The sequence below is a fragment of the Vipera ursinii genome (genome assembly GCF_947247035.1).
Source record: "Vipera ursinii genome assembly, chromosome: 1".
NCBI lineage: Eukaryota > Metazoa > Chordata > Lepidosauria > Squamata > Viperidae > Vipera > Vipera ursinii.
In genome coordinates this window covers 4,193,500-4,215,927 of record NC_139512.1, presented here as the reverse complement: position 1 = coordinate 4,215,927, position 22,428 = coordinate 4,193,500, and the positions used below count along the sequence as shown (strand labels likewise).

Below are 22,428 nucleotides of genomic sequence, written 5' to 3'. Positions count from 1 at the left end.
AAGGTGTCAAAAACCTGATGACACCCCCCCCCCAAAAGGAAAAAAAGTGATGAAGTACAGGTAGTCCTCGACATACAACAGTTCGCCTAGTGACTGTTCGAAGTTACAATGGCACCTAAAAAAGTGCCCCCCAAACCACAACCGAGCAAGATGCCTGCCCGCCCGCCCGGCACTGAGGTTTTCATTGTTGTGAGCATTTCTATTGAGGATTGGCAGCAGGGGTGGGGTGTTTGGTTTTTATTCCCCCCCCCCCGTCTGCTGGGTGGTTGCAACAGGTTTTGGTCACTTCACATGACCCTGGGACATTGTGACCATCATAAATATGAATCAGTTGCCAAGCATCTGAATGTAAACCACAAGACCCTGGAGATGCTGCAACATTCCAGCTGATCGGTGCTTCTTCTGGGCTCAGCAGAAGCGTCAGGATCAGTGCTGAGCTCCAGCTGGAGCCTGGCGCTGATCCTGGCGCGTCCGCTGAGCCCTGACAGCCATGCAGTTCCAGCCATCTCTCGCTCAGGCTTGTGCGGTGCTGCCACTGGTTCAGATTATTCCCCTCCCCCGCTACCACTTTTCTAGGATGGTCGCGTACCACCTGCCAGGTGCCAATGTACCACAGGTGGTACCCATACCACTGGTTGAAAAGCCCTGACATGGAGGATCCACTCAATGTGACACCCAGTATAAACTAAATAATACATTATATGTAAACAATAACCTTTCAGAAATTATTGTACTACAACTCCGAGCAGAGTTCACAACAAACTATGGCAGCTGAGGGTGTTTGAACTGGTTATTCAGCAACTTCCGAAAGGATGTTGGTTCTTTATCTAGTATGCAACAAGGAAGGAAGGAAGGAAGGAAGGAAGGAAGGAAGGAAGGAAGGAAGGAAGGAAGGAAGGAAGGAAGGAAGGAAGGAAGGAAGGTTCTTATGAACAAATTCAATGTTAAAAGGGGGTGTTTCTTTAAAAAAATATGTTTATTATATTTTTAAAAGAAATATGAAAACACATCTTGTACACCTTTCTCACAGCCAGAAAAGCTCGGTGAAGGCCTACTTTTTAAAATACATCTTAAAAAGTAGATTGAAAATTACACCATCGTATTACTTTTATTCTCTGTCCTCTGCCTGTAAAGACATGATTGCTGAGTAGAAGCTATCCATAAATAGGAGCAGTCTATCTCTAGATACCAAATGCTGGCAATAGACAGCTGGCACGAGGACTGATTGTTGGGGTAACTTCCACAGAGTTCCCAACCTGCTCTTCGCATGTTTGTTCTAAATTAGATAGTAATTTTGTCAGATCCGGCTGCCCTTCTCTTACTTTCTCAAATTATATTAATTGACATTTCACAAGTTAAGGAAATGAAACTTAAACACCAGACACCGGGGACAACAAACAGAAGAAGAAGGCTATTGCAATGGTGACCTATTTATGGACTTTCCAGAGACCTTTGAACAGTAATCGTTATGAAAAGTGTGCTGGATGCCATAGCCTTTTCTCTCATTTGGGAGAGAAACTTTTTTTTTGGCACAGCGATACTTGGACTTGGCTTTGTAAACCAATTTAACTGTTCAGGCTCATATGTCTGAAACACTACAAGTGACCGTGAGAGACATGGTGAATGAGGAATTCTGGGAGCTGAAGTCCAACTCTCTTAAAGTTATTGCATGCCTTTCTCCCGGCATTCACTATCTCAGGGCTTTTCAACCTTGTCACCCATTGTACCACTTTTGGGATATGGCAACATCCGAGTATCACCAGTCACCTAACAAGGTCTCAAAAACTTGATGACCAAAAAAAAAAAAAAAGGAAAAAAAGTGATGAAGTACAGGTAGTCCTCGACTTACAACAGTTCGCTTAGTGACTGTTCGAAGTTACAATGGCACTGAAAAAAAGGGCACCCCAAGCCACAGCCAAGCAAGACACTTGCCTGCCTGCCCGGCGGCGCTCTTCCTCCTGTCCGAGGTTTTCATTGTTGTGAGCATTTCTGTTGAGGATTGGCAGTGGGGGGTGGGGGGTGGGGTGTTTGGTTTTTACTCCCCCCCCTTGCTGGGTAGTTGCAGCAGGTTTTGGTCACTTCACATGACCCTTGGGACACTGTGACCGTCATAAATATGAATCAGTTGCCAAACATCTGAATGTAAATCACAAGACCCTGGAGATGCTACAACATTCCAGCTGATCAGCACTTCTTCTGGGCTCAGCTGGAGCCTGGCGCTGATCCTGGTGCTTCCATTGAGCCCTGACAGCCCTGAAGAAGCGCTGATCCTGGTGCTTCCGCTGAGCCCTGACAGCCCTGCAGCTCCAGCCATCTCTCGCTCAGGCTTATGCGGTGCTGCCACTGGTTCAGCTCATTCCCCTCCTCTGCTACCACTTTTCTAGGACGGTCGCATACCACCTACCAGGTGCCAATGTACCACAGGTGGTACCCCATACCACTGGTTGAAAAGCCCTGCAATATCTGCCCTTTCCATAACTGGAATTTGGAAGACCTCCAGCCTGGAATGGTGGCTTTCTGCAAGCAAGGATTTTCTCCTTTATCAGGAGCTACCCTGCACAGTTCAGAGGCTTTTAAGGCCACCTAGAGACAAGAACCTCAGACTGAGATCTGCAAAGCCTTCCAGATTTGAAACCAGAGCAAACACTGTTTTGTTAGGGTGGCACAGGCCAGTAACAGTAGACCCTGACTATGTAAACATAGTCTCTATGTAAACTAGCCAAGATGGGTTATCACTCGCAAGAATATTGCACAGTCTAGAAGTAAACCTTCGGATATGGCAGAAGAAGAAAAAAAAGTACAAGAAGATCTGATCAATGAAGTCTGAGTCAAATGTCTCTAAGGTTCGAACTCAGACCTTCAGGAAAGACAAACAGACACTGTCCATGGAAAGGTTCTGCCGAGTGCAATCCTCAGTCTCGGGAAAAACCGTAGCATTCAGGCAAAAGTCACCCCTGTGCAGGACAGGGAATACAGGCCCAGTGATGGCCCTTCCTGTTATCAGTAATAGGCTTTGTCTCCTTCAACTGAGTTGGGCCTTCTGTTCTGCAGAAACTTCCTTAGGGGCAGCGTTGATCTGAGTTAGCAGTGGGTTCTCTTTTCCAGGGCTGTGGGTGCTGTACAAGCCGTTCAGTTGGCTGCGGATAGGGACACTCTTGCTCCGCAGACTGGCTCCCTTGGAGATGAGTTGGGCGTACCCTTCCTTGTGGGAAAAGGCGTAGCTGGAACGCCTCAGGAGCGAATTCCTGCTGTTGTGATATGTCAGCTCCACCGTGGATTGCTTCTTCTGGATCTCCCGGATTTGAAACATCTGAAAGGAAAGGAAGAAGGAAGATGGATCGGCATAAATCTTATGTACCAGTCTCCCTGATTCTGCGATCCTCCTTCTGGGATAAACTACAGCTCCCATACGCCCTCAGATCTCAGCATCTCACTCTGTCAGGACATTTTCAAGTTGGGAGGGATCTACTTACTAAGCGTTAATACTTTCTGGGAATGCAGATTTTGCTGTGGCTAAAATAGAACATTCTCTCTACAACAAGGTTATGAGCAGGTTTTTTGGGGAACCCAAAGATTTATCCTAGCAAGTAAATTTTCCTTCGAGTCCAGATCAGCCTAGTAACCAGGGATGTCTGCAGGCAGGGGCTCAAAGTAAATCAGATAGCAGTCATAACTACGTGGCCAAAGCCCTACCCTTTTGTATATGTGTCACATGGTGTCAGGTGCAAGCAACCAAAGCCACTCATAATTAGCTAAAGTAAGCAACTCTATTCTCTCTCATAACTTACGAGAATCTCCCGAGAGTGCTTGCCTTCCCTTAGGAATGACCAGATAAGGCTTCATGGATCTTGGTGGATGTCAAACTTATGTCTTTTGTGGCTGCACAAGGATGCTAAGCTAAGCCCATGTTTGACCCCTCTCCTTCCAACCTAGTTGGCAGCTTCCCAACATATGGATGTGGTTATCACCTTGGCTTTTTTGGGCCCTTCCCTGCAAACACATCTCCTGTTGACTTTCTGGACTGTTATGCTGGCTGGGGAACTCTGGGAGTTGAAGTCCACACATCTTAAAGTTACTACGGCTGAGAAGTGCTGCACCAAAGTGAAAAGGCCTCTGACTTTTACCCAATTGGCCAACTTTTGCCCTAAATCCAGAGAAATCAAGGCTAGATTTGCACAGTGTCCCTAACTGGATACTGACATTATCTAGCTTCTGAGTTCACATAATACACGAAATCAGAATCAAACCAGAGCAGCAGCATCCAACACACTCATCGTTAAAAAGCCTGCCTTTTAAGCCAGTTCATCAAGCCAAAGTCCCTCATCTGTGGCTCTCCTTCCATCCTTCCTGGCAACTGGAATGGTCTCTTCTGATGCCTGCTGTCCTTGCAAGGGTGGACTCACCTCTGACATAGTTGGGGGGCTGATGGTATTGTACACAAAACGGACTGCAAGGGAGGGGACGATGTTCACCACAATACACAGCAAGACGACAAGGACAGCAGTTGGGTCAGTCAGAGCATTCCTGGTAGCCTCTGGAAGAGAAAGGAGGATGCTGTGAGGAGGCCAATTCACACAGCTTGCTAAACCTTCAACCTGAGTTTGCGTAACAGTGTGCTGTGCAAACAAAGAGGTAGTCCTCGGCTTACCACCATAATTGAGCCCAAAACTTCCATTGCAAAGCCAGACAATTGTTAGTTTTGCCTCACTGAGTGAGCTTTCTTGCTACAGTTGTTAAGTGAATCATTGCAGTTGTTAAGTTAGTAAAGCAGTTGTTAAGTGAATCTGGCTTCCACATTGGTTTTGCTTGACAGAAGGTCCCAAGAGGGGATCACATGACTGCGGGACACTGCAACCGTCATAAATACATGCCCCTTGCCAAGCGTCTGAATTTTGATCTTGTGACCGTGGGGATGCTTGCAATGGTCGTGTGAAAATCGGTCATGTCGCTTTTTTTTCAGCGCCCTTGGAACTTCAAATGGTCACAAAACAGAAGGTTGTGAGTTAAGGACTACCTGCAAGCTGTTTTAGGGGTCAATCTGATGACAATAAGACAGAGAACAGATTAATCACAATAGACCACAAAGGGTCCAGCCCTTCTTCTGGCTTCTGGGGTGAACCAGCCAACCTGTTTCTTAGATTGTTGCTGCCACCCCATTTTAATATGAACATTATGGCTTTATGGCGGGAGAAGTTGGGAGAAAGTAAATAAGGGATCCAATTTACTTTACTCATTCTCTTTCTTTTAACATCTTGGGACCAGATTGTAAATACGACCCCAGACCTCCCAGGAGTCAACCAAGGTTGCAGCTTAGATCTGCATATGCAAGAGAAAACTCCTAACAGTTACATCTGGAGGTCACTTACCAGGAAAAGGGAACATCTGGGGAGAGGTTGTGAAGGCATGGAAGTTTTGAGTGATGTACGTGAAAAGACAATAAAGCCCCAGACTGATCAAGATGGCCAGGGAAGAGACGAGGGTCCAGAATTTCATCTCCAGCATGATCTATGCAAGGAAGGAAGGAAGGTGTGGGGGGGAAAAAGACACTGTCAGAATTGTACTGGGACAAGTGAAGGATTTGGGGTAGAAGAGGGGTAAAACCTGGGCCAATCACCCTCTCTCACCCCAACCCACCTCACAGGGTTGTTGTTGTGGGGAAAATAGGAGGAGGAAGGTGTGTTGGATATGTTGGCCTCCTTGAGTTATTTGCAAAAATCATAAAGGCAGGAAATAAATAAATAAATAAATAAATAAATAAATAAATAAATAAATAAATAAATAAATAAATAAATACATACATACATACATACATACATACATACATACATATATACATACATACATACATACGGAAAGACCCCCAAAATGGTTATTTTTCTCTCTCTCAGGAGGCAACTGGACTTTCTTGTGATTCTTTTTGAAGACGTTTCGCTTCTCATCCAAGAAGCTTCTTCAGCTCTGACTGGATGGAGGGGAATGGAAGGATTTATATTCCTTGCAGACAGCTGGTCATTTGCATTCTTTTACAGCAGGGCTCTTCAAACCTGGCCCTTTTATGACCTGTGGATTTCAACTCCCAGAATTCCTCAGCCAGGCAAGCTGGCTGAGGAATTCTGGGAGCTGAAGTCCACAAGTCATAAAGGGGGCCAGGTTTGAAGACCCCTGCTTTAGAGCGTCGCTGAAACCAGGGTCACCTGAGTAGTGACAATGTGTGTGGAGCCTTTCTTGGCTCCAGTTAGAGCTGAAGAAGCTTCTTGGATGAGAAGCAAAACATCTTCAAAAGAAACACAAGAAAGTCCAGTTGCAGAGAGAGAGAGAGAGAGAGAGAGAGAGAGAGAGAGAGAGAGAGAGAGAGAGAGAGAGAGAGAACACCTTTGGGACAATCATACCTGGATGACTAAGAACCTCCATAGACATTGAGAATGGAAAGAGTGTCTGTAAAACTTGGGCATATGTGATCCATGCAGCAAAACCACTCATTTCCACTGCATTCATTCCCTATTTTGAAATGATGCTATATCCCACCTTAGATTGCTTTAAAACAGGGGTGTCAAACTCAATTTCATTGAGGGCCACATCAGCATTGTGGTTGCCCTCGTGGGGCCGGGTGGGTGTGGCCAGGGTGGGCGTGGCCTACTGGGTGGGTGTGGCTAGAGTGCGTATGGCCTACTGGGTGGGCGTGGCCAGCTCTACGTTGTTCGCATCAAGGGTGCATATGGGGACCTGGGCAGGAGTGGGACAGATCTGGGGGTCTCTGGCAGAAGGAGGGTCTCTGGGCCAGGGCCAAGGCAGTGGGGACCGTTCCCTCACTGTTTCCAGGTTGGTTTCAGGGGCCACATGAAACCACTTCGCGGGCCGGATCTGGCCCCCGGGCCTTGTGTTTGGCATGTCTGCTTTAAAATAAATGCTACAGTGTCAGACATGCAGATCCTGTTCCCATAATGCATTTAACTGGGTTAAGGGAAATTAAGATGGAATCAACTGAGGTAGTCAACTAATCCTGAGGGGGATCAAATAGACCTAGTCGAGCCGAGGGTCAAGCTCATTTCATTCAGGTTATGATTTCATGGGAACGCTTTTGACAGTTCTGAGATCAAGAGAAAGTTTTTGAGAGAGACTCTGTAAAAATGGGTCTTCTTGAATTCTCTGTCTCCATAGCTGTTTTGGTAAACTTCTTCCCAACCCCCCAATGAAAATGAACAGAAACAGATGGGAGGTGAGTAGGATTCTGTTTCATAGAATCTGTCCAAAGAGTGATGGCATGAAAATGCATTTTCCCCCTCACAGATAGTCCTCAACATACGACCATAATTGAGGCCAACATTAACATTGCTAAGCAAGAAAGTTGTCAAGTGAGTTTGGCCCCATTTTACAACCTTTCTTGCCACAGTTGTTAAGTGATTCACTGCAGCTGTTAGTTAGTAATATGGTTGTTAAGTGAATCTGGCTTCCCCATTGACTTTTCTTGTCAGAAGTTTGCAAAAGGGGATCACATGACCCCGGGACACTGCGACCGTCATAAATACAGTACATCCCAGTTGCCAAGTGAAATTTTGATCACATGACCACGGGGATGCTGCAATGGTCATAAAGTGTGAAAAACAATCATGTCACTTTTTTCAGTACCGTTGTAACCTCAGTCAGTAAACAAATGGTTATAAGTCGAAGACTACCTGTAATTGTTGGTCTCTGGAAGAAAACTAACCAAAGAGAGAAGCAACCTAGAAGTAAGGAGAAATTTCCTGACAGAACAATTAACCAGTGTTAACAACCTGCCTCCAGAAGCTGTGAATGCTCCAACGCTGGAAGTTTTTAAGAAGAGACTGGACAACCATTTGTCTGAAATGGTATAGGGTTTCCTGCTTGAGCAGGGGGTTGGACTAGATGACCTCCAAGGTCCCTTCCAACTTTTATTATTATTGTTGTTGTTGTTATTATTATTGCTATTATTATAAAACGGAAGTGGGGCAGGAAGTAATAATTTCCCAGCCTGCTTGACAGTGGCACAGATCTGCAAAAAAAATGTTTCTCAAAACAGCCCCACCATTACCAAGCAGATATTCAGGATGTTGATGGTGCTACAGGTTGAGTGGGAATGGCTGGGCTGCTCCTGCTTAAGGAACAAACTCCCATGGACGGTCACTCTGAAGGAAGATCAGGCTCAAGAGAACTGAAGTCACCACACAACATTCCTAGAACCCGGGAATACTGTATTCAGTGTGAGGGAAAGACTGATGGGACATGTGATGCCAAGGTTCAGATATGTAAAAGTTGGGTCCTTGGTACCCTCTGAGCTTGGTTGTTTTCTTGCAGGTGTTTCATTACCCAGCTAGGTACATTGCACTAATAATGTTACTTAGTTGGGTCATGAAACCTTTGCAAGATACAACCAATCACCAAGGACAGTTCAACCTTGAGCTACAAATATTCTCTTCTATTGATATGTAAAAGTTGCCATCAGTAAAATGGCTAGGAACCACTTCCTGCGAGCATAGAAAATAGCACTAGAAATCATAGGTACAGCTATCTAGATTTTGTATAAATGCAGTGGTACCTTGGTACCCATCATTCATTGGTTCTGGGAGGCAGGATGAGTTGTTGTTGTTAGCTGAGAAGTCGTGTCTGTCCCATCGCGACCCTATGGACAACATTCCTCCAGGCCTTCCTGTCCTCTACCATCCTCTGGAGTCCATTTAGGCTCATGCTTACTGCTTCAGTGACTCCATCCAGCCACCTCATTCTCTGTCGTCCCCTTCTTCTATTGCCCTCAACCTTTCCCAGCATTAGGCTCTTCTCCAGTGAGTCCTTCCTTCTCATTAGGTGGCCAAAGTATTTGAGTTTTAGCTTCAGGGTCTGGCCTTCTAAAGAATACTCAGGGTTGATCTCCTCTAGGACTGACCAGTTTGATCGCCTTGCAGTCCAAGGGACTCGCAGGAGTCTTCTCCAGCACCAAAGTTCAAAGGCCTCAATTCTTTGGCGCTCAGCCTTTTTTATGGTCCAACTTTCACTGCCATACATTGAGTACCAAACAAATTTTTCCCCTTTTTCCCCTGATGTAGCGAGTCATAAAGCAAGCTGACATCAACAGGTTTGATCATCTTAGTTGTTCTTCTCTGAACTTTTTCCAAAATTTCAACATCTTTTTTGTAGAGACTTTGGAAAAAGTTCAGAGAAGAGCAACTAAGATGATCAAAGACCTGAAGACTAAAACATATGAAGAACGGCTGCAGGACTTGGGTTTGACTAGTCTTTAAAAAAAGAATAAATAGGGGCAACATGATAGCAGTATGCCAGTATTTGAGGGGCTGCCACAGAGAAGAGGGGGTCAAATTATTCTCCAAAGCCCCCAAGGGCAGGACAAGAAACAATGGTTGGAAACTAATCAAAGAGAGAAGCAACCTGGAATTAAGGAGAAGCTTCCTAACAGTGAGGACAATTAACCAGTGGAACAGCTTGCAGTCACTTATCTGAAATGGTATAGGTTCTCCTGCTTGAGCAGGGGGCTGGACTAGATGGTCTCTAAGGTCCCTTCTGTTCTATACTAAAGTTCTAGCTTGTGCACTGAGTACCAAACGAACGATGTGTACCAGCACATTCATGTCAGAATGTGCTGAATACCAAATTTGATGAGTTTCAAAGCAGTGGAATATTCAAGGTACCACTGTATATACGTAGAAAAACTTCCTGCTAATAAGAATTGTAGAACAATGGGAATTCTCTGAAGAATTTTAAAAAGAGGCTGGACATCTCAAGGATGCTTCAGTTGATTTTCTGATAGATTTCAGAGGGTTGGAGTAGATGATTCTTGTAATTCCAAAATTCTACGCTTCTATGGATTGTCAAACATCAGCTTTGCCTTAGTGTCCCTATTGCCAGGACTATATGCTTTTTAAGCTAGAGAATGGGTAGGTACAAGTTTTTTTTAAAAAAAATAAAATATGGAAGACAAACAGAATAAAAATTTTGGGGAAAAAGCAAATTGGATAAGATTGAACAAAGGGGTTTAAAAAAATATTTTTTATTTTTATTTATTTTAATTCCATTTATATCCCGCCCTTCTCCGAAGACTCAGGGCAGCTTACAAGCTTAGCAGCTTTCTTAATTTTATGGGTTTTTTTTAAAAAAGCACCCTGATGTGCATATAGTAGAGACAGGATATTTCTTAGAAGGGTATCTTCCCGTTCTCAGCACTTCCTGGAATGACCATGCACAATCCTGAGCCAGCTATTTATTCATCTGATTTTGTGCCAACTCCGGACTATCTCTGGGCAGTATCTTTAGGGATGTTTGTGGAGGCATCTGCTCCTAAATCGACTCCCAGAGGAATTCATGGAGAAATTCTACCGCACTCAACCTTCCCACCACCACACAAAGCTACTCACCTCAGCTATAACTGTCAAGATGGCAGAGGTTGCAACAATCATGCCAAAGGACTGATAATCACCGGTGACCCGGACGCCCGATCTGTCCCCCATGGCCCACATGGTGATGTAGAAGTTGGCCAAAGAGACAAAGGATCCATGGATGAACGACACAAAGAATATTCCAAAATTGAAGAAGAGGTCTTTTTGACCCGCCTTGTACAGCTCAGGGAACTGCAGACTTTTCTTGTCATTCACATCCTAATGGGAGAAAGAGCAAAGGCAATCAGGAACGAAGGAAAAGGCTGCTTGGAACAGTGCTGTTTGAGGTTCTGGCTAAGTGGAATATTTCTTGGTTGTCTTTAAAGCAGGGACGCACATTTTCATTTTCATTTTGCATTAGGGAGGTAAAAGATGTTTACAAACATACCAGTGACCATTGATTTAATTTACAGTTAAAATGATACAGTGTAAAACAGGGGTCCACTGTTCTGTCCCAGCCAATGTCCATCCTTGTTACTTCACAAGGCAACCCCTCTTTTAATAGTAGACTGGAAAAATAAACCCTTTTTATTTTTAATTACAGACCTTGTCCACAAACAAAACAGAGTATGAGCTAAACAGGAAATAAATCACTGGTAAAATAAACAGACCATCATCTCTTGACACAGAAGTTCTTTGCAAACAGTTGCCTCCAGCAACCAGCCCTGCCCACACATTCCCTTTTTGTTACGCAGCCCCCAAGGCATGGCTTCTCACTGCTTTCTCCTTCTCCCCTGGAGTCACCCCATTGCCTCCCTCTGATTTACTCGTGTGACCTGTCTATGTTTACGTGCGTCTCTGAGGTCTTCCAGCTGTGCTTCCTCTGAGTCTGACTCAGCCTCCCAGCACAGCTGGCTTTCAGCTTGATCAGGAGTGGAGAGGCCAGGTTCTTCCTCACTTTGTAAGTCTTGTAACTCACCATAGCCTCCCTCTGACTCTGATGGCTCCCCAGGCCCCTCCTCTTCCTCCTCCTCTGATTCCCCGGACTCAGCTGCCGGGATCACAGGCTGGCATGGAATCACAACATCCCCAACCCCCGGTCCATGGACCAGTACCAGGCCACGGCATGCCAACAACCGGGCCGCACAAACAAGCAAAGCCCCATCTGCAAGATATAGGCAGCACACAAAGCCACGCCCCTTCCGGTCCACGGAAAAACCTCTCTCCACGGAACCGGTCCCAGGTGCCCAAAAAGGTTGGGGACCTCTGGTGTAAAACACTGCACAATGCAAAGATACTTACCTGTTCAAACAAGCCCAAACACAAGACTGGGAACGAGGTGTAGACAACATTATAAAGAGCGAGGAACCAGCCCTCCAACAGAGGCTGAATGGAAAGAGGAAAAAAGAAAGAAAGAAAGAGAACATTAAAGAGATACCTTGAAATCCATGCCCAGGACTATCATTTTCTTCCTCAGCACATTCTATATGAAAGCATTATCCAGAATCAGAACAGGAAAAAAATATCTTTAAAATCTGAACACAGCTACGATTATGCCTCTAAAGTGAACCAGTTTATTTGCCCTTTGCTCTTCTTCCATTCTTTCAACCATTCTGAAATATCTATTTATTTATTTAACACACTTCCTGGGCTAAAATATCTCAGTGCATTGCACGGAAAATATATTTTAAAAGAAAAAAGGAAAATTCATATTTTATCGTATCCTAAATACGATATTTGAGAGTGGACACCTAAGTTCTTAACTTAGGACCATAGTGGATTCTGCCCATAATGGTTGTCAATCACGAGGGTTGTGCAGTAGATCATCATTTGACCAACCTGATTTTATGAAATTTCTGTGGCAGTTGTTAAGTGAGTCACCACAGTTATTAAGTGAAACCTTGCTCATTAAATGAACCTATTGTTTGCTATGGGACATTTCCCCCCCCCAAAACTGAAACTAAACATGAGGTTTTGGCAAAAAAAGGTCATAAAACACAGTCACATGATTGTGGGACACGGCAAACAGGCTGGTTGCTCTGTGCCTGAAATGTGTTCATGTGACACTGAGGGCCATCAGAACTTTGGAACCAGGTTGCAAGAACCTTTTGTGGGATCCACTGTAACTTTGAATGGTCACTAAGCAACCAGTTTTAAGTCAGGGAGCACCTGTAAGCTGTCCACAGTCATGAATGTAAGATGGGCTGCTAATAAATTAAAAGCATTCCATATATTGTCCCCAACTTTTGCGGCTCAGCAGACCAGCAACAGTGGCAGCAGTGGTGGGGCAGGGGGGGAAGAGGAGATGGTTTTGTACGTGCGTCCACTGCTTGCGCAAATGGATTGTTGTGTGCTTGCTCACTCGCCTGATCCTTGTGCAGACCAGTTCCCAATGGGCTAAGGACCGGTTCCCAACACACTGTGGACCATTACCAGGCCAAAGACTGGGGGCTGGGGACTCCTACACCTTTAGTGGAATTGGTATGTGTAGTTTAACGAAGAGAAGAGTGAGGGGGGACATGATAGCAGTGTTCCAATATCTCAGGGGCTGCCACAAAGAAGAGGGAGTCAAGCTATTCTCCAAAGCACCTGAAAGCAGGACAAGAAGCAATGGATGGAAACTAGTCAAGGAGAGAAGCAACCTAGAACTAAGGAGAAACTTCCTGACAGTTAGAACAATCAACCGGTGGAACAACCTGCCTCCAGAAGTGGTGAATGCTCCAACACTGGAGGTTTTTAAGAAGAGACTGGACAGCCATTTGCCTGAAATGGTATAGGGTTTCCTGCCTGAGCAGGGGGTTGGACTAGATGACCTCCAAGGTCCCTTCCAACTTCTTCTTCTTCTTCTTCTTCTTCTTCTTCTTCTTCTTCTTCTTCTTCTTCTTCTTCTTCTTCTTCTTCTTCTTCTTCTTCTCCTTCTCCTTCTCCTTCTCCTTCTCCTTCTCCTTCTCCTTCTCCTTCTCCTTCTCCTTCTCCTTCTCCTTCTCCTTCTCCTTCTTCTTCTTCTTCTTCTTCTTCTTCTTCTTCTTCTTATTATTATTATTATTATTATTATTATTATTATTATTATTATTATTATTATTATTATTATTATTATTATTATTATTATATAAATGGGAAAAGGAAGTCTAAGGACCTTGATTTCAAGAAATGCCTCTCCTAATCGGAATGGATCTGCATCCTAGGACAAATTGCTGGGTGCCTTCAGCTTTTGTGCAATTGGGAGGCAGCTTTTCAACTGCTGCACTTACCTTGTGGAACAGCTTCCCTGTGGAAATTGTGCATGAAGATGGTAAAATGTGAATTATCTTGGAGGGCTTATGTCAATGCTTGACAAGAGATGAAGAAGTAGCCATTTCATATGTTAAACTTGTGTATTGCTTTAAGAGATTGAGTTTAAGGTTGGGAGGGGGGACGAGTAGGATTGCACTTTCAAGGCCATCTCTAACTAAAGAAGATATGGCCTGGGCGGTTTTCTAATGGAAGGGAAACTTAAATTAATTGGAGAATACGATTGATGACAAAATTAGAAAGGTGGAGAATTGTGTTTTAATATATTGTGCAAGGGGCGGAGATTTCAGATTCCAGCTTCCTTGGAGCACGCATTTGCCAGTGTATTAGGCTAATAAAGGACTTTTAAGGTAAACAATGCCTCAGAGTCACTTGAAAAGCCCATACATCGGAAACTTGACAGCTTAAATGAAGGAGTGGACACCATACATCACTGGTAGATGTTTTGCTTTTAGAAGCTCTTGCTGATTCGCTTTAACCAAATTGGGGCTGTTTGCACTGGATTATTAATGTATGTTTATAAACTGCAGAGAGTCTGTTAGATTGTGTTTGTGTGTGTGGTGGTGGTGGGGGAAAGGTTATCAATAGAAGGAAGGAGAACGTAAAAAAGAAAAACACATTTGTGCATTGCATTCACAAAACTTCCTAAAGTTGGGTGGATTTTCTGGGAAGGCAATATGCCAGGGAATGGCAATTATTTCAGAGGAAGCCCACAGTCCTTGTGAATAATCACTACTAGTCAATCTACAAATTACAGGATAAACAGATAGGTTCCCTGTGTTGATTTTCATGGCCAACTAATCAAGGCAAGGGCTTTGTCTCTGGAGCTATGTGTGAGCACCAACAACAATTCAGCTACTAGTGAGGATGTGCATCTGCATAAGGAGACAATCTGGAGAAAAAAAATACTGCCAGGAGCCCTGCAAACCATGGTTGCCTCTGAGCATCAAGGAGGAAGCTGTTTTTATGCCAGCACACTTTGCAGTGTGTCTTTAAATGCTTTGCCCAGCCTTGCTCTCCAATGCAGCTGATCCATCAATACAATATGCACAATGCTTTGTACACATAAAGGCCACTATGTTTCCTTCCTTCTCTTTAACTGTGCCTCTTCCTTGCCCTTTCCCCATAATAGTGGCTGATATAAGCATGCACAGCATCAGGCCCCAAGAACCAAGAAATACACACGGAATTACTTCTGAGCAGTTTCTCCTATAGACATAGGTAAAGGTAAAGGTAAAGGTTTCCCTGCACATGCGTGTTAGTCATTTCAAAGCCAAACAGCCGGCGCTTGTCCGAGGACGTCTCCATGGTCAAAGGCGCACAGAACGCTGTTAACTTCCCACCATAGTGGTCCCTATTTTTCTACTTGCATTTTTACGTGCTTTCGAACTGCTAGGTGGGCAGAAGCTGGGACGAGTAACAGGCGCTCACTCTGTTACGCGGCACTCGGGATTCGACCCGTTAAACTGCCAACCTTCTGATCGACAAGCTCAGTGTCCTAACCCACTGAGCCACCATGTCCCTATAGACATACCCCTTGCCAAACTAAAGCAACTGTTCGCAGTACAAAAATATACTCTGAGAATTGCTAGGCGGGAGCCTTCTTAACCCTTTCTCCTAACCAAACTAGCTAAGCTTTGCTGCCCCTTTGAAGCATGATTGGTGTATCTCATTGCCTTCTTCTCCTCTCACCGAGTTGCCTCATTGCCTTTCTCTGTTCTACTCTGCTGGATTGCCTCCTGCTCCTAGCGTCCCTGAATAGATCCAGCTGTGAATCATCTACGTCCAATACCTTGTGCTCACACGGCTGAGTCTGATGAGGAACATGATGGGAGGGGCCAGGCTGAGAGTCCTGCAGTGCATCAGAGCCTCCCTCTGACACCAAAGGCTCTCCAAACCCCTCCTCCTCCTCCTCTTCAGAATCATCAGACTCAGCTGCTGGTATCACAGGCTGATGCTGAATCACAACATCCATAGGTACCCTTGACGCGAATGATGTAGAGCTGACCATGCCCATCCAGTAGGCCACACGCGCTCCAGCCATGCCCACCCAGTAGGCCACGCCCACCCACCCCTCTGAGGGCAACCGCAATGCTGATGCGGCCTTCAATGAAATTGAGTTTGACACCCCTGTGCTAGACAAATCTTACTGCATTCTTTGCAATGTGACAAAATTACTAAACCAGAGAAAGCACGTGGGGTATAAACAAGCAACCGGATCCACTCGTGAATGGTTCACATTAGCAACTTTATTGTGTTCTACCTATATTACAAGAATCTCCCCAGACTGCTTGTTTTCCCTTGGGAACAAACTGACATGTTTTCATGGAAATTAAGGGAGGGTTAGGCTTATGGCTCTTGTGGCTATGCAAGGATTCATGCCTACCTCCCTGCTTGGCTGGGAGCTTCCCAACATCACATGAGCTCAGAAACAAAAGTCAGACTGAAAAGATTAGAATGGAGGATTTGGGGTGGGGTAGGGGAATTAACACCCACCTGTGCCGTGAAGCCTGTATAGAAAGCAAACCAGATTTGCACCATCATGCCAGCAAATGTCTTAAAGAAGAAGTAGCGGAGAAATTTGGAGATCCGGAGGTAGGACCACTTGCCATGGACAAAGAGGAGCCTCTGAAGGTAGCGGAACTGAGCCAGTGCATAATCACTGCATTGCACTGCTTGCATGCCTTCTTGCCCACTGATTCCAACCCCTATGTCCGCAGCTAGAGAGAACATGAGGAAGGGCTAATATTAGATCACATTTCAATTTTGGCTCCAGCAATTATTTAACGGAATAACAGAATTGGAAGGGACCTTGGAGGCCTTCTAGTCCAACCCCCTGCTCAGGTGGGAAATCCTACACTATTTCAAACAAATGGTTGTCCAGTCTCTTAAAAACTTCCAGTGTTGGAGCACCCACAACTTCTGGAGGCAGGTTGCTCCACTGATTAATTGTTCTAACTGTCAGGAAATTTCTCCTTAGTTCTAGGTTGCTTCTCTCCTTTAGTTTCCATCCATTGCTTCTTGTCCTGCCTTCAGGTGCTTTAGAGAATAGCTTGACTCCCTCTTCTTTGTGGCAGCCCCTGAGATATTGGAAGACTGCTATCATGTCACCCCTCATCCTTCTCTTCATTAAACAAGACATACCCAATTCCAGCAATTGTTCTTCATGCGCTTTAGCCTCCAGCCCCCTAATCATCTTCGTTGCTTTTCTCTGCACTCTTTCTAGAGTCTCAGAGATCTTTTTTACACTGTGGTGACCAAAACTGGATGCTAAGCTCAGAGGTTTGTAATTGAGATTGGGAAAGGAAAGGATCCTTGCAGAGGACTGCAAGTCTTGTTTGCAAATCACCTAACTTTAGTTCCCAGAGGCCCAAAGGAGTGGAAAGCCACCATCTGTCCCAATGAACCAGGTAGATAACCCTGTGATGGTGAAATTGAAGTCAACTTTGCCCAACTCTTAACCATCCTCAGCAAGAACTCTGTTCTTGTAAGGGATAGTTCTCCCTTGCTTGATGCTTGGAAATTTAAATATTTTTTAAAAAAGGTAAAGATAGTGTCCAATCAAATTCAAGTTGAAGGAAGGTCATGGGAAGGTCAACATCAAAATGGGAGGAGTGATCAGGCAATTGAAGCCCTGCCCCTTTTCATGTGTTTCCACACTCGTCCCATGGACACAAAAGGGATGGGGCTTCAATTGCCGGGTCTTGCCCACCTTGTTAATTTTTTTTAAAAAACCCTTATGGTTGATGTTGCTATCCCATTACCTGGTTCTTTTAAAGAAACTTAGTTGGGTGGAATTCATCCACCTTAGAAGCTTTTCTAAAGAATAAAATCTCTCTCAATGTGCCAAAAGGCAATAGTTACAAAAAGGTTGCTAAAGTATCCTAAATCTAACACGTCCTCAACCCCAAATGTCCAAACTCTCTCTAGCACACTTTCTTTTCTTTCCCACCAGTAAGACCAATCTAGCTCTTTCTTCACAGGAACGGAAGTCCCTGTGTGTATAAAAGTTAAACTTACATTTCCATGGTGACAGTTCTGCCGTGCCCTGGCCAAGCCCCAAGCCCTCTGCTTTACCCAGGCAAATCTAATCAACTGCAAATTCAAACCCACCTTCTCCACCGTGGCAGCATTCAAATGTTTTGGACTATAATTTTGTGAGCCATAACTAGCACAGACAACAGCCTATATGGCTAGTCCTGAGGAAAGCCAATTTAAAATCATAGCCTGGGTACTCAAGGCGGTGTCTCTGAGACCAAAAAGGGCAGGAGACTCACTTTTAATCATGTTGACATCGTTGGCCCCATCTCCAATGGCCAAGGAGATGGCGTTCTTGTGTCTCTTCACCATTTGCACAATGAGGGCTTTCTGCTTGGGTGTGACCCTGCAGCAGATCACAGCTTGGCAGGTGGTGGCCAGTTCCACAAATGCTTTTTCAATGAGTTTCCCATGGTCCTTGCTGGTGTCCGCAGTCCGAAAGCACAGGTGCTTCAAAAGGCCTTCCTTCCTCTTTGCTTTCTTGTCCTCCTCCGTGTGAAAGATTTTCTCCTGGGGAATGATGAAGCCCAGACTTACAACCCAGGGGTCTGATTTCCTTATCCAGGATTATAGGTGTCCTACCTTAGTCCAGGGGTAGGCAATCTTGGCTCTTTTATGACTCATGGACTTCAACTCCCAGAATTCCTGAGTCAGCTATGCTGACTCAGGAATTCTGGGAGTTGAAGTCCATGAGTCATAAAAGAGCTGAGGTTGCCTACCCCTGCCTTAGTCATTAGAGCAGTCAGTGGACCCTTAATTAAAAAATACTCTTTTGTGCCCACCTTGATAGAAACCTCTTCTTCTGAATTTCTCCTATCAGTGTGCAGGAAAGTATCCCATATTCCACAAACAAAAACTGGTTACAGGTAGTCCTTGACTTACAATGGTTCATTCAGTGACTGTTCAAAGTTACAACCGCCCTGAAAAAAAATGACTTTTCAATTACCATTTTTCACACTTAACAACCATCGCAGCATCACCATGGTCACGTGATCAGAATTAGAACACTTGGCAACTGGCTGATATTTATGACGGTTGCAGTGTCCCGGTGTCCTGTGACTAGCTGACTAACAGAGTCAATGGGGAAGCCAGATTCGCTTAACAACCGTGTGTTTACCTTAACCACTGCATTGATTAACTTAATAACTGCAACAGGAAAGGTCGGCAAATGGGGCAAAATTCACTTAACGAAGCTCTCACTTAGCCACCTAAATTTTGGGCTCGGCTGTGGACGTAAGTCGAGGAGTACCTGTACTACAGAGGAGAGGGACCCATTAAAAATGTTATCTTACCAGGAAATCCCCAGTGACCACCAAGGCTTTTTTGTCATGCACTGTGGATGCTTCATAAGGAAGAAAAGAGTTGATGTTGCAAAGGGCTTCACCACTGCCAGCCAGACTGTTGCTGCTGTACCAGGTTGGTTCAAGAATATCACTGCAAAACAAGGTGGGGGAAGAAATGAGAGCAGGCCTCTCTTAAGCCGGAAGCACAATTACAGGTTGAAATCACAAGCGTTGACCCACTTCCCCAAGTTGCACCTGCAACGTCTAAGCCTCCCGTCCCACAGTTGTGAAATCTATAGAATCTATAGGGCAAAGGTTCGTTCTCCGAGTTTGTGGGTTGGTTTCCAAAGGTGTCGTTACCAGGCTAGGTAATAACACCTTCAACAGTGTCTAGGGGTTGTCAGTGTTCTGTGTCATGGTTCCGACAGATGAAACTCTTCAAAGAACTTTGAGGCATTGTTTGCCTTAAAGAATCTTTATTCAAGAAGCATAACATCGGCACTTACATGGTCGAAGCCAAAATCTGAATTCCCCCTCCCCTGAGCACATAGTATGAAAGCACAATTCCCTCCTCTATTTAACAGTCATAAATCACATTCTCCAATGACTTTGAAATGCAGGCTTTCCCTCCAGTTCTCCAGCCCGCCAATTCTTATCATCTCTTATTTCAGTGATGGCGAACCTTTTAGAGACCGAGTGCCCAAACTGCAACCCAAAACCCACTTATGTATAGTCAGGTGCCAGGTGGGTGTGGCCCATTGGGTGGGCATGGCTGCTATGGTAATGGCAGACTGGGTGGGACTAAAAAGCTCAATCAATCAATTCCAACTTTGCGAGATCTTTTTTTTCCCCAAGAGAAGTTGAAATTGATTGATTGATTGAGCCTTCTTTTTTTTTTTGCACACGGCGGCGGAGGCCTCAAGCGAAAAGGTTTAATAAAACCCAGCTAAAGGCCTAGGACTGGGATGATGGCACACATGCCCACAGAGAGGGCTCTGTGTGCCACCTGTGGCATGCGTGCCATAGGTTCGCCACCACGGTCTTATTTCATTAACCTTGGTTCACCCACTAGCTACAGTATTTTTTTTATTTTAATTCCATTTATATCCTGCCCTTCTCCGAAGACTCAGGGTGGCTTACAAGCTTAGCAGTATTGTTATGTCTAACTAAACTCCCAGGCACATTTCTCTCCCCCCACCACCAGTATCATCTAATTCTAACTCTAATTCTAAGGGTAAAACATAAGAAGGGAAATGGTTGCATCTCCATATGTTGTCAAAACAAAAACACCCGATGTTAGCAGCGTTGACATTCTATTGACAAGGGCTTCAGGTGTGGAAATGTTGAGTGAGGGTCTTGTGATGGGTCTCGTGATGGGTCAGGTGTGAGTCATCAGTGAGGGGTTTGTGATGGGGCTTGTAATGTGGAGGTTACATCAGGTCAGGGTCACTGAGAGGTGAACTGCTGCTGGGAGGGGGGGCTTGCGTGGGTTGGTTGAGCGTCGGCGCCGTCTCTGGTTGCTGCATGTTTTGATTTGGATTCTGAGGGGTTCCTAGGCTGGTTGTAGGTCAATGTGTCTGTTGAAACAGAACAACGCAGACACTGAGGTCCCCTAAACTCCGCCGAAGAAGTTACCTAGCCTGGTAATGAAACATTCAGAAACCAAGCCACAAGCTCGAAGAACGAACTTTCGCCCTCATCCTACACCTGAGCTGCAGATATTCGCCACTATTGCGAATCTACAGGATGTTCACGGAAAGCTTAATTCCTGAGTCCAAGATAAAGACAAAGAAAAGCTGAAGTTCAGGAAAAAGAGTCTGCATTTGCTCTGTACTCAAGAGAGATGGAGAGGGACGCGGTGGCTCAGTGGGTTAGGACGCTGAGCTTGTCGATCGGAAGGTCGGCAGTTTGGCGGGTCGAATCCCGAGTGCCGCGTAGCAGAGTGAGCGCCTGTTACTCGTCCCAGCTTCTGCCAACCTAGCAGTTCGAAAGCACGTAAAAATGCAAGTAGAAAAATAGGGACCACGACAGTGGGAAGGTAACAGCGTTCCGTGCGCCTTTGGCGTCTAGTCATGCCGGCCACATGACCACGGAGATGTCCTCGGACAAGCGCTGGCTCTTCGGCTTTGAAACGGAGATGAGCACCGGCCCCTAGAGTCGGAAACGACTAGCACGCACGTGCGGGGGAACCTTTACCTTTACCTTTTTTACAAGAGAGATGGACTGCGAAAAGCTAGCGGGCCCAAGAAAGAATTTCATAGCAAAAGAACAAATGAAATACAGGTAGTCCTTGACTTACCACAGTTCATTTAGTGACCACTCAAAGTTACAATAGCACTGAAAAAAGGTGACGTAGAACTGTTTTTCACACTGACGACCGTTATAGTGTATCTCCATTGTCACGTGATCAAAATTCGGACTTTGGGCAACCAGATCATATTTATGACTTTTGCACTGTCCCAGGGTTGTGTGACTACCTTTTATGACCTACTGACAAGAAGAGTCAACGAGGAAGCCAGATTCATTTATCAATTGTGTTACTAACAACTGCAGTGGTTCCCTTAACAACTGTGGCACGAGAGGTCGTAAAATGGGGCAAAAACCACTTAGCAAATGTTTCACTTGGCAACAAAAATTTAGTGCTCAATTGTGGTTGTAAGTCGAGAACTGCCTGTACAGCAGACATGTCAAACACAAGGCCCAGGGGCCAGATCCGGCCCGCGAAGTGGTTTCATGTGGCCCGCGAAGCCATCCTGGAAACAGTGAGGGAACGGCCCCCACTGCCTTGGCCCTGGCCCAGAGACCCTCCTTCTGCCAGAGACCCTCAGATCTGTCCCACTCCTGCCCAGGCCCCCATAGGCACCCTTGATGTGAACGATGTAGAGCTGGCCACGCCCACCCAGTAGGCCATACACACTTTAGCCACGCCCACCCAGTAGGCCACGCCCACTCAGGCCACACCCACCCGGCCCCCTGAGGGCAACTGCAATGCTGATGCAGCCCTCAATGAAATTGAGTTTGACACCCCTGCTGTACAGTATTAGGCAGTTGAAGTTGCCTCTCCAGATGTCAACATTATTTGGATGAATGTGATGATAAAATGAAAGGGAAGGTTCAAGATCAGTCCCTGATATTTTCAGATATAGTTGGCCCTCAGCTTATGACCATTCAGTGACTGTTTGAAGTTACAATGGCGCAGAAAAAAGTGACTTACACCTGGTTCTCGCACTTACAACCATCACAGCTTTCCCACAGCCGTGTGACCAAACTTTGGGCAGTTAGCAAACCAGCATGTATTTATGAAGGGATGGAGGGTAACAGGGTCATGTGTTCACCTTTGCCAACCTTCCCAGCCAGCTTCTGACATGCAAGGTCAATGAAGTAAATTGGGTTTGCTTACTGACCGTGTGGTTCCCTTAACAACTAGTGATTTGCTTAACTGGCAAAAAAGTAGTAAAATCAAGCTTGACTCA

At 45.2% G+C, this 22,428-nt stretch overlaps 1 protein-coding gene across 3 annotated transcripts in view; it reads right to left on the bottom strand.

The window, feature by feature from the left end:
• Positions 1-2,129: 2,129 nt before the first annotated feature.
• The window catches only part of ATP8B3 (ATPase phospholipid transporting 8B3), an 80,406-nt gene continuing 60,107 nt past the window's right edge, over positions 2,130-22,428 (bottom strand). For all 3 annotated transcript variants that reach the window (XM_083349527.1, XM_083349526.1, XM_083349528.1), the window contains 8 exons: positions 18,965-19,106; positions 17,912-18,182; positions 16,131-16,354; positions 11,646-11,729; positions 10,383-10,622; positions 5,367-5,505; positions 4,404-4,534; positions 2,130-3,310 (listed from right to left, as the gene is read on the bottom strand). In XM_083349527.1, the coding sequence (XP_083205653.1) occupies positions 3,023-3,310; positions 4,404-4,534; positions 5,367-5,505; positions 10,383-10,622; positions 11,646-11,729; positions 16,131-16,354; positions 17,912-18,182; positions 18,965-19,106 (1,519 nt within the window). In that variant the 3' untranslated portion in view covers positions 2,130-3,022. The remainder of the gene's footprint in view (positions 3,311-4,403; positions 4,535-5,366; positions 5,506-10,382; positions 10,623-11,645; positions 11,730-16,130; positions 16,355-17,911; positions 18,183-18,964; positions 19,107-22,428) is intronic.